At 46.0% G+C, this 12,482-nt stretch overlaps 1 protein-coding gene across 3 annotated transcripts in view; it reads right to left on the bottom strand.

Annotated features, from left to right (window-relative positions):
- MAPK4 (mitogen-activated protein kinase 4) overlaps positions 1 to 12,482 on the bottom strand; it is a 136,636-nt gene that overhangs the window by 33,292 nt on the left and 90,862 nt on the right. For 2 of the 3 annotated variants that reach the window (XM_019721748.3, XM_019721742.3), the window contains exon 2: positions 10,169 to 11,798. In XM_019721748.3, coding sequence (XP_019577307.2) covers positions 10,169 to 10,714 — 546 coding nt within the window. In that variant the 5' untranslated portion in view covers positions 10,715 to 11,798. The remainder of the gene's footprint in view (positions 1 to 10,168; positions 11,799 to 12,482) is intronic. The other variant, XM_074339972.2, reaches the window with a different exon arrangement.

Below are 12,482 nucleotides of genomic sequence, written 5' to 3'. Positions count from 1 at the left end.
CCTCTCACCTGAGAAGCTCATTGTGATAAAACCATGCGTATTCATGTTGCACATATTGGGGAATTGTAGAAAAATAAAAAGAAGGGAGGAAAAGCCATGCATTGTCCAACCATTGTTAACATTTTCGAGTTTTTACTTCTAGTCTATTTTTTTATATGATATTTTTTTCTCCTTATTTTAAACTTACGATCATAGCATCTATACCACTCTGTCTCTTGCTTTTTAAACCTACTCATTACGTAAACATTTTCTGTTATTGTAAACTCTTCAAAAACACCATCGAAATACTGGTATACCATTCTATTTAGTAGATGAGCCATAGTTTACTTAACTATGCAACATGAATTTGCTAAGTTCAGGTTTTCACAGATCAGGTTTTCTCTAAGGAAATTGGTAATGTTTGCCAACATCTGAGTTCTGTGTGTCTAGGAATTAAAGAGTCACCGCCGGTCACCCAGTTTGAATCGGGATCTTTTTTTTACTTCAGGATGAGTTTAAAATTGTACTGAAGTAGAATGAGAGGATTCTATAGACAATGTCCCTGACTCTCAAGGCCATTGTTTAAATCTGTTAGGGCATCCTTGTAGACAATGAAGAAACGTGAACCAGACAACTATATAATTATGTGAATTCACCACTGGTTAGACAACTAAACCTGAGGAATGCTAGCTTCGGGTCAGTGTCACCTAAGCCTTTCACCTACTCTCTTTACACATTTTTAAATCAGCGATATGGGTGAAGTCCTACCAGACAGGCTTCAAATTATAAAGCTCTAAAGGATAAGATTATGTGATAGAACAAAGATCTCATCAGGTTAGAATATTAGCCTGAAGAAGGGGGCGGCCGGTTAGCTCAGTTGGTTAGAGCACGGTGCTCTTAACACCAAGGTTGCCGGTTAGATTCCCACATGGGCCACTGTGAGCTGCGCCCTCCACAACTAGATTGAAACTACTACTTGACCTGGAGCTGATGGGTCCTGGAAAAACACACTTAAAATAAATAAAAGTTAAAAAAAAAAAAAAAAAGAATATTTGCCTGAAGCCTATTAGATGAATCTATCAGGGATAAGCATAAAGCCTTGTACGTGGGCTAAAAACATCAGCCATGTAAAATAGAGAATACTGAGCTTGACACTAGTTGGCTACAAGCTCAATAGGAGCTAAGAGTGTGACATGGTTGCCAAAAAACCACCTGCAGCATGAATGGCGATTCATTTACAGAGCAGAGATATCACATTCCCATCGACTCTGCCAGTTAAATCACACAGCACCTGTTCTGGAAGACACATTTTAAGAAAGTGTCTGACAAGTAGGAGATGGTCAATGAAAGAAGATTCAGGATAGTGTCAGTTCTGGAAACACTGTCATCTGAATAGCCAACAAGGCAATGTGACTCAATGGCTAAAAGCATGGCCTCTGAAAGCCCTGCTGGGCTTTGAAACCCAACTCTGCCATTTACTAGCTGAGTGACCTTGCACAAGTTACTCTCTGTGCCTCAGTGTCTTCATCTATAAAATGGGGACAATAACAGTACCTATTATGTTGGGTTGTTATGAGGATTAGGTAGGTTAAAACATATTGAGCACTTAGAACAGTGTCCGAATATTATTGTATGAAGATGAAGGGGTTCTAGGATGCAGAAATTGCAAGGGACATGATAGATGGCTTCAAATATTTGAAAGCTTTGTCCTGAGAGGCTCTTCAGGACCATACTCGATTCAGTCGAAAGGCAGAGTCTTGGCTTCTTCATTAGTCAATAAGCATTTACTGTGCTAGGTGCTAGGAATACAGAGATGAATGATATTCATATTCTTTCCTAAGGGCCTCACTGTCTATTGGGGAAGAGGCATGTAAACAGATAATAACAATAATGTAAGGATAACTGCTTTGGGCAACCAGAGGAAGATGTAATTACCTCTCCCCTGGGAGCTGGGCAAAGCTTTGCAGAGGTGGGACTTCTGAGCGGGATCTGCAGGGATAAGTAGTTTATGTGGGAGCAGCAAGAACAGTGTGTGGGACCAGAGCTGTCACTGAGTATGGGGTTTTCCAGGGAATGGTGGCAAGTCAGTGACTTTATAGCACAAGGTGAGTGGGGTGGCAGCAGGTGAAGCTGGAGATAAGAGCCGGTGTGTCCCGGCTCAAAGAAGCGTGGTCCTCATACAGGAGGCAGCCAGGAAAGTCAGGGTAAGCACAGCAATGTGACGCGCCCCTCTTATCCTACTGTCTCCTCAACAGGCAACTACAGCAAAGGCTGAACAAGGAAACCACATTTCAGGAGAAAATTGAAAAGGATTTGATTCAATTCTATAATCATCCTTCTTTAGTACCATGTTTCCCCGAAAATAAGACCTAGTTGGATCATCAGCTCTAATGCGTCATTTAGAGCAAAAATTGATATAAGGCCCGGTCTTATTTTATTATATTATAAGACCCAGTCTTATAATATAATAATATAATATAATATAATATAATATAATATAATATAATATAATATAATTAATCTAATCTAATACCGGGTCTTATATTAATTTTTGCTCCAAAAGACACATTAGAGCTGATGATCCGGCGAGGTCTTATTTTTGGGGAAACATGGTATAAACACAGGAATATCTGTCTGTAGAATAAGTCAGTGTCATGTTCCTGAGACATTTACAAACTGGGAGTACCCAAGTGGAGAGATAGTGGAGAAGGACTAGAACTTGGGACCCTTTTCACGAAGACTGAAGATACTATCTAAAAGGAAATTCCCTTACCAGCAAATCTACTGGTATAAAGGGAAAGAGGAGCACATTATTCAACACCTATCCCAGACTCTCCCACTTAATTCCACTTAGTAGTATTCATTAAGCATGCAATAGGGATGTAGAGATAAGTCAGTCATCAACACTTCCTTCAAGGTGCTTAAAATCTAGTATTAAAAGATAATTAGCTACATAGAGCATTACATCATTAGATAATACAGCTGGCCACTTCTGGTCATGATGGAGTAACTGGTACTGGATTTGCCCTCCTGTTGTAAGTAACTGTAAAACTGGACACTCATCCATAGCAGATGTTTTTAGGCATTGGACAGTGGGCTATTCAGGATCCCTAAGAGAAGGGAAGGAATCCATAAGGTGAATTTCATGTTCACCCTGGCACTCTGGCTGGGTGGCTTTCCCAACCACAGCACAAAGAGCTGGAACAAAGCAGAACATGACTGTCTACTGAGCTAAGAAAGTAAAGACTGGAGTCTAGGGCTGCTGGAGCATCTGGAGCTGGTGGGAGAAGATACTGGAAAGAAAGAAGCTTCGTAGGGTAGAAAGAATTTTGTTGTGGGAGGCAGTTCCCCCATAGATCTTTGGTTGAGGGCTGTGCTGCACATTCATAGAGACTCTAGCAAGATCTAGCAGAGAACAGTTACTTTGGAACTAAGAGCAGAACAGGGATATTAGAGGTTGCGGAGAGATTGGATCCACAGGAGTTCCAGCCCAGCCAGATGGGAAAAACCTTGTTAACATTCCAGGCATTCAGGTGAGACAATAGAAAGGCCATGTCATAGGAGTAAGGACCATGTTCTAGAGTAACAGCTATTCTAGGCCTGCCCTATCAAAGCCTAAAACCAAGACTTAACAGGATTAAGGAGAACAATCAGTAAATTAACTGCTTGTTGGAATAAAATTCACCACTCATTAAAGGAAGACAATATAATTCAGGCTTCTTTTAGAGTATGAACTGCAGTAAACAACCAAACCTTACTAGAAATGTGGAGGAGCAGGAAAATGTAACCTAAATTCAAGAAAAAAAGTGTACTCAATAGAAAAACAAACCCTGAGATGCCTCAGGTGTTGGAATTATCAAAGATTTTAAAGCAGCTATTCTAAATATGTTCAAGGACTTAAAGGAAAATATAGTCTCAATGAGTGAAGAGATGGGGAATCTCATCACATAAATGAAAACTGAAAAAGAACCAAATGGAAATTCCAGGAGGGATATTCATCCAAAATGAAAAAAATTCAACCAATGACAGAAAATTGGAGGTGGCTGAAGAAAGGGTCAGTAAACTGAAGACAGAGCCATAGAAATTACTCATTCTGAAAAAAGGAGTGAAAAAAAATTAGACAACCTTTTGTGACAATACAAAGCTGAGTAAGCATCCATGTTATCGGAGCCCAGAAGAGAAAAAAGAGAAAATGGGGCAGAAAAAAATAATTGTCCTTGCTCCAGTCTCTGAAGCAGTACTCCCAAGTTGTAAATATCCCACAAACATGACACCATCTCATTCTATAGACAGATATTCCTGTGTTTACAATCCAATTTGGTGAAGAAAAAAAGAATCAACTTACAGATCCATCTAGTGAAGTAGTTTGCACCACATCCAAGTAATTGAATGAATCCCAAGTTGGATAAATACAAAGAAAACCATACCTGGGTACAGCATAGTCAAACTTCCGAAAGTTAAAGATCTATTTAATCAACCAGTCAAACACTCACCCCCAGCAGAGAACCAGACCCACAGGCACATACAAAAGAGTGAATTTTGATATGAAGAGAAAGGCAGCAAAGCATGGCTGGTATGCACTGGTACAGCTAGGCTTGTTGTTAGAATAATGAAATACCTATAAACTGGTTGGAAAAAAAACACTGTTCCAGGCCCCTGATTTTCTCACTCATCTCATTGGCCTCATTCCCAGATACTCCTGGACCTCCCTGTGATCAGGCAATAAAGAATCAACTCCTTGCAAGGAGGGCACCTCTAGGACCCTGCCTTAGGACTCTGGCTGGATTCCTTTCTGATTGGTTGGTGCCTGGGCCATGCTAGTTATTAAATATTACAATATTGCCCCTGGAGCTAAGTGAGGTTGCTTCCAAGAAAGGGAGGCCTGGGTGTGGTGTTCTGGGAATGGGTAGAAGAGGACCCCAGGAGGCCCAGGGACAGCATGAAGACCTTGCTCCTAGGGGCAGGGCTATCGTTAGAAGGAGAAGGGGAGCACTGAACCAGCAAAATTAGCCTGCCACATCGGCCTGAGTGTTCAGGGACACTTGACTCTCTAGTACAACCCCTGTTCTAATTCCCTAGGTCATATTTTCCCTTTTAAAAAGGGAGATTTCATAGCCTTTTAAATACATCTTTTCAGCTCCATCGACTTGGAATAATATGCTTAGTGGCTTAAGAACTTCTGGCTGGGCCCTCAGCAAGTTATCGTTCCACATTTTCTCATGAAACCCCAGGCTCTGAGGATGGCTGGGCCTCTTCCAGTGCCAGCACTGTGGACGCCCGTCTTATTCTGGGATCCGGAAAGGTTTTCCATCTGCAGTGTGGAGACCATCCAAAATAGAAGCACATAAAACACCAAATGGACACTCTCTTGTTTACCAGCAAAGACCCTATTTCTGCCACTGAAAAGAGCTTTCCTCTTCCTAGTTTCAGTTTCAAGGGAATGTGTGCTTTAGGGAAGCGTTCTGTGTGTCCTCCCAGGCAGACAGGTGGAGGTTATCATGACCTAGACAGACAAGAGGGCATCAAAGGAAGACAGAGTGGTCAGGAGAGGGAGGAAGGAAGTGAGGTGGGTCGACATGAAAATCGGCATAAACACTGCCGACCAAAACCCTGCACAAAGCATTTCGTAGCCAGCTGCAAATGTTCAACGTCATGTACCTCTTTGCCTGTGTTGGGACCTTGAATTGAACCGCTAGCTTTAACAAACTACAGTAATTTGCTGAGCCTTGCATAAAACACTCAGTCTCCATGAACTGTGAAAACCAATGTCTATTTTTAAATAACACCTAGTGAAGTCGTTTACCCCAGCACGAGTATATGTTTCCTAAAATCATTGTTCACATCACCTAACTATTGTTAAAATCAAACCTAAACAGAACCAATAGTCCTTTTGGTTTAGGTCCCTGGTGTGTGCAGCTTTCTGCCAAACTTGAGTGATGGTTGACCAACCAGACAGTTTCCAGTGTGACCGAGGCCCTAAACGTCATCCTGCCTAAAGCCACCTTCACAGTTTCCCGTCACAGTGCCCGACACCCTCCCCATTAACCACCCTTGTTAGTTCAGGCACCTGCTTCAAATACACCTGTGTTATCTGGGAGGAGTCCCGAGCCTTCTTCACTGGGCTGAAGCGTGAGAATCCCGGCTGGGAGCATCAGCACACACATCACGAGCATTGGCCGTCTGTCCACACACAAGCCATCCCACATCTATCCAGACCAGTAGTTCTGAAAAGTGAAGCAGCACAACCACCCAGAAGCTTCTTAAGACACAGCTTGCTGGGCCCCACCCTGAGTTCCTGACTCAGTAGGTCTGCGATGGGACCTGAGAATTGACATCTGCAACAAGTTTCCAGGTGACGCTGAAGCTGCTGGTCCAGCACCCACTTTGAGAATCGCTGTATTCATTGATTTCTAAGGGAACTTCATGAGATATGGAGGCCACGTGTGAAAGCATTCTGAGACTGAAGGACGTAAGAAGACAGAGGACTGTAAAGTAGAGAGGATCAGGACCCAAAGGCGGCCGGCTCAGCAGGAAAGTTAGACTTTTTCGAATGATCCAACAAAACACAAGAGCCTTTGTTGCCCAAATTCTGATGGGTCTCTTATCCTTGCTTTCATTCCTGGGTATTTTCTGCCTACTGCCCCCAGGAAAGGCACGTCTCCTGGCAGTCTTGTGGCAGCCCGAGCCAGGATGAAAGGCAGTTCCTTTCCCTGGCCACCGGCAGCCCCTTCCTGGAGGGGAGTGTTCCCACAGCTAATCAGGCTGTCAACATGCTACTCAGACCTCTGCACAGTTTCCTGAGGGCCCCTGACATTTCTTGGAATTTACACAGAACTCTGTGAAGTCTTCAACAATGCTTTTTTTCTCTTTTGAGATCACCTACTTCCTAATAGGATAAATTCAAAGGAAAACACGCTCTGACCCTTCATCTGCCTCTTCTCAACACGAACAATAAGGAACTAATTAGCAGGCCTGCCAAGAAGGCAGGCAGAAAAGGGTCCCTAATAGGACCACAGGCTGGGAAGCATCTTTTAGGTAGGGCCTCAGGACTTTGGTCATCACATCAGGAGTTGGTTCCATCTCAGTGGAAGAGAAACTGACGTCGGGGTGTCTGTCTGGTATTATCACAACGCTGAAGCTGCTGGTCCAGCACCCAGATGGATCACGACATCTGTTCCCACACTGAGCCGAATCAACCTGAAGAAAGGGGTACCTTTTATGTAACTTACACACGGGGGCGAGCTGCAGTCCAGGTGAGCATGACCTTTTCAAGGTGAACGCAGCATCCATAACATTTTAGGAGGGGTCAAGTTTAGAGCAGTTTGCATGTAGGTATCGTCTTTCCATGCACACCAGGGAGAGTACATGCATATGTCTTACTCCAACCAGTCCATTGGCTGGAAGAATTGTGTGGTCTCTTTCTGAGAGGCAAACCTTCTAACCACATGGAGTCAAGAACTCAACTGGCTCCCTGCCTTTAATGTAGTGGTGAATCACTAGACAGCCAGCAAAATCAACTGGGCCATGTCTCAGGCACAGTGATTAGATGCCCTGGGGGAACCACGATGAACATAAGATGGCCCACAAGGAACCAAGGGGCGCCCAACCTAGGAGAGTACAAAAGACACAGACACCAACACCCATAAGACATAATGGTTGGTGCTAGAAGATCTGGGCTATGAGATGGGGAAAAAGCGACACGGAAATTCGGAGGAAGGAAAGATTACTTCCCACTGGGGACCCAGAAGGCCTTCATGAAAGAGATGGCATACAGAACAACCATACATCAAGATGCAAGACGGCCCAAGTTCTAGTACCCTTTCTGCCACCATCAGCCAATCTCGAGAAAACCAGTTCTCTCTGTTTTAAAATGGACCGTTTACCCTAGATGCCTCCCAGCATTGTGAGGATTAAACAAGAACTGATTTAAATGCACATGGCATAAATAAAAGCACCAAATACAAAACTCTTCATCATCACTCAGGGAAGAGAAGGGAGGAAGTTAGAAGCACAAGGTATATGAGGGAGGACGCAGGTGGGGGCAGGGGGTGCCTGCCAAACACAGAGCTGATGTGAACACCTACTGGGTTCATAACTGGCTCCAATGGTTTTTAAAAAACCTCCAACAGCTGATTTTATTGAAGAGAGCCCAAGAAGAGTAAGTCAGAGCATCTAAATGTCTCTGCAGCAGGAAAATGAAAGTCCCAATCAGAGAAGTGGCTTCCTGCCTGGTGAACCTGGGTCCCCTCCCCGGCTCCCAGCACTGGGCCTATACCCGGCGTGTGCTCAGCAGACACTCGTGAAATGAAAGGATGCGGTCCTTACTACTTTCCAAGGGGCTTCACATTCATGCTGCACTTCAGACCAGTGGGGCAGACAGGGCACGTATTTCATCCTTGTCAAAGATGGGGAGACTGAGCCTCCCAGAGGGGGAGCGTCCATGTCCCAAGCTAGCCCCGTCAGATGGGAGCCCAGACCCCTGCCTCTTCACACAGCGTCACTTCCTCACACCGCGCACCTCCTAGGAATTATGACTACAGCCAATCTTTTCCCCAACAAACCGCCTTCCCTGACTTTCCTGGAGGCTTTCTAGGTGCTGTTCTTAGTCAGACCCTGTCAGCAAAGAAGGTCTTACCTTTACTCCCGATGTACTGGTTTATTCCAATTCAGAAGGTGGTTTTATGCATCCCAGAAATAAGGGTATCATGGATTCTCTTATTACCAAATAAAAACTGATCTGAGTTAAAACCTTTGGTTCAATTGTTTGGAGTCATTGCTCCTTAGAAGAGAACATAAAAACCAGCACAGGGCAATAGGAAGACAGGACGACATTGTTTTTGTTTGTTTGTTGGTTTTGTTTTACATGGACATTCCTGCCTACAGAGTTGGCTGTCAGTTTTGACAGATGGCCTGGCTGCAGGAGGCGGGCAGAGGGCAAACTCATGGTTAAGGTGGCACCAAGGAGCTGGAGCCAGCTGAGCTGATTTGGGCTTTGAAATCTGGGCCAGAGTCCAAGTTCCAGCCAGTGAGGGGGGGACAGGGAGCCCTGCCTCTCCCTGCCCTAGACACTGTCCCACTGCCGCTGCACCAGACAGGTCAGTGACTGTCTGTGCATCTGTGACCTTCTGACTGCAGCAAAAAGGGCGCTGAAGCATGTTCAAGGTCAGCTACCCTCCCCTTTCATTAACCACCCCAGCCCCTTGGCTGACAACAGTTTATGGTGCACCTAGGGAATGTTGTTAGTCTAATAAAAATTCATGGCGTAAAGGGTTTGGCAGGAGGTTGGAAATGACACTCGAGCCCAGCTCTGCTGAGGGGTGCCTGGTGATATGTGCTCAGGCTGAGGTGCTTACAGGCTCTGCTGAAGTGGCAGGGACCGGGGGATGGGGGATGAGGGATAGAATTTAAGAACCTCCCAGCCCTGGAAGGGAACAGTGGATTAGGTAAGAAGAGGTCTAGGGCCTGGAGAAGGAGTGTCAGTATCTCCACCAGCGTGGCCGGGTCATCTCTGATCTCTGCTGAGGGTGGAGCATTTAGCCACCTACCACATGGTGTCCCAATAGCACCACCCAGACACCCATAGCTTTAGTATCATACTGAAGAGCCAGGGGACCGGGTCTCTGGAGAGCTGAGCCCTTCTCTGGATAATGGATATGGAGGATGAGTTGATCAGATTAGCTGATCGTGTCCCTTGTCCACTCACTGACAGAGAGAACGGGACAAAGTTGGTCAGCTTTGATGGGAGGAGGGGGCAAGAGGGACTGGCGGGTAAGGCTGGTACGGTGGGAAGCTTCATCAGGAGTCCTGAGCAGGAAGCAGGGAGAGGAGGTGGTTAGGTGGACAGCAGGGGTGAGAGGATGCCAGAGGGAAATTCACCAAGCACACAATTTGAAAGCCATAGCGTTTAAAGCTGGAAGAAATCTTAGAGCTCATCTAGGCCAACTCTCTCTTATCTAGCCTAGGGTTACAGGTCATGGCCACGTGTAACCAGGGCCAAGACTAAGAACCAGATACCTCCTTCCTGCCAACAACAACTTTTCAGAAGCGTGACCTTTCCAGCACCCTCCAGCCTCCCCAAGAGACTGACCCCAGTCTCCTGATTCCCAAGGAGCTAGGAATTCCCTCTTGTACACTGAGCATTCTTGAGGATTCCATGGGCCGTCCCGTCAGCCATTCCGGCCACACATACCTTGTGCGAATAATGCTGGTCCACGATCCTCGCCAACCCGAAGTCCCCGATCTTGAGCACAAGGTCCTCCGTGCTGATGAAGATGTTGGCCGGCTTCAGGTCTCTGTGTAGCACATTGGCCGAGTGGATGTACTTGAGGCCGCGGAGCAGCTGGTACATGAACAGCTTGGCGTGCTCCTCCGTCAGCGTGCCCTGCTCCAGCAGGCGGGCCAGGTCGGTCTCCATGTACTCCTGGACGATGTAGGCCACGCTGAACTTGAACAGCTCGCCCTGCAGGTCGGCACCCTGGGGCCCCAACACCTCGTACACCTTCACGATGTTGTCATGGTCCAGACGCCGGATGATCTTGACCTCCCGGAGTGCATGCTTCATGCTGCGGGAGTCACTCAGGGTGACCTTCTTCACAGCCACCTTGCGGCAGGCTCTGCTGTCCACGGCTGACAGCACAAGCCCGTTGACACCGAAGCCCAAGGGTTGAAAGTCAACAAAGCGCCCACCGAGGTCATACCCGTAGACACTGGCGATGCAGTCGCCCTTTTCGGCCATGGTTGGCTCAGGGGTGCTCAGGGGCTGCCCGTGGGACAGAGGGGCAGTCAGGAAAGGCCAAGTCCCGGTGAGTGGTCTCCCCAGCACACCTCATTCTGTCAAGTCCCAAAGTGGAGGGATGCTTTTTCTCGTGGTGATGTCACTGCCACCAGCTCTCTGGAGACAAGAGTGGCACACATCCATGCTTGCTGAGCTGCAGAAGTTGGAGCTCACACTGTTTTCTTAACCTGCATGGAGAGGGCTGTCCACCAACTCTTGCATATCCCAAGTCCTCCTCCACACTTAGAATAGCTCATGCTTCTTTCAAATATAGCATCTTGGAAAGAAAAACCCAGTCTCATTATCTACGTGAGCATGAAGTTTTCCATCATAATGGACTACAAAGAAAAGGCGCAGAAACGCTCCCCTTTAAATCCTTTTGTTAAAAGAAGTTCCTTCTGGCTGAAATGAGGAGCTGCTACTGAGCTGTGTTCCCTTACTGATGATGCTCCAAAGCTCAGTTGTATCACAGCCTCTGACAGCTTGGTAGCTGCTCTCTGTGTCCTGAGCAGAAGGAAGGGATCCCAATAATGGATTCTGGAGGCTTCTAGGGGCTTCTTTCGACCTCTGCTAACCCCCCTTTTTATCAGCTCACCTTAGATTCTGCAACACAAAACCAGGCTGGTGAGCATCGGTGAAGAAAGCTGGAGCAACCCAAGCACCTTCCATGAGCTCTCCATAAAGTAACACTTGAAGTCCCAAGTCCGAGGGGAGCTCAGCTGCCAGGCTGGGATCCTCTGGAGGCTTCAGATGGGGGCAACATCCTGTCACCCTCTCATCCACACCACCGTGAAAGAGACTGTATTTTGCTAGACTCAGAAAGGCTGCAGAAATGTGGCATCTTGCAGACCGAGTCTCCTTCTCTGTCAAAGAAAACGTTGGGTAAATTTCCACACTCCGGCTTCCAACACCTTCCCACTTGCGTGTCTTTTGTTAACCAGCCCAAGTGTTATTTGATCTGTCCAGCCAGCTGAAACACTGCTTGCTCAGGGGATTCCAGGCCTCGCATGGCCCAGCCACCCCTCCTGCTGTGTGCAGCGCTCCCCTGGAAGACAGAGAAGATGGATTGATTTGATAAGATCATCAAATGGTGTGCCTTTTATGTAAATGCCTGTTCCCCGAAAGGTTAACATTCACAAATTGTGGGTGGGAATGATCAGCTCTGACCTTTGTGAAACTTATTCCTAATGCTCTCCAAATACACACATCACTAGCTGGGAAGGGTGAAAGTAAAATGTACCTAGTTGCACACAGAAAATAAAGGATCAACAATCTTGTTTTTCCACTTGGATCCCTTTTCTTCCTTCTTTTGCAAATGTCTTTGAATACTTTAATAGGGAATTTGACATGCACTGAGATTTAATTACAATTGCATCTCTTGCTTTCCACAGAGGTGGCATAAACACACATACCAAATTACAAGGAAATTATATTGCTACCCTAATAAAGGGACTCTCTGCCCAGCAAAACAGGGCACAGACTTCTTAGTGCAACACCAGGACTGGCATGGTGAAGTGTATTCTTTTTGATGATGGGAACTAGCTCTTCAAAGCAATGGGTCAAAGCCAATCCTGACTGCCCCCTGGTGGCTGCTGATGCAAATTACAGGCATAGGACATAAATGGGAAGAAAAATCTGCAAAATTCACAATGTAAATTCAGACCTCTGAAGTAAATGCACTAATATCATAGCTTCTAAGGAAGTGGCAAGTTTTATAAGTTTATTAAGT

The sequence above is a fragment of the Rhinolophus sinicus genome, chromosome 4, assembly GCF_057876585.1.
Source record: "Rhinolophus sinicus isolate RSI-liver-muscle chromosome 4, RSI-T2T, whole genome shotgun sequence".
Taxonomy (NCBI): domain Eukaryota; kingdom Metazoa; phylum Chordata; class Mammalia; order Chiroptera; family Rhinolophidae; genus Rhinolophus; species Rhinolophus sinicus.
This window is presented reverse-complemented; position numbering and strand designations above follow the sequence as displayed.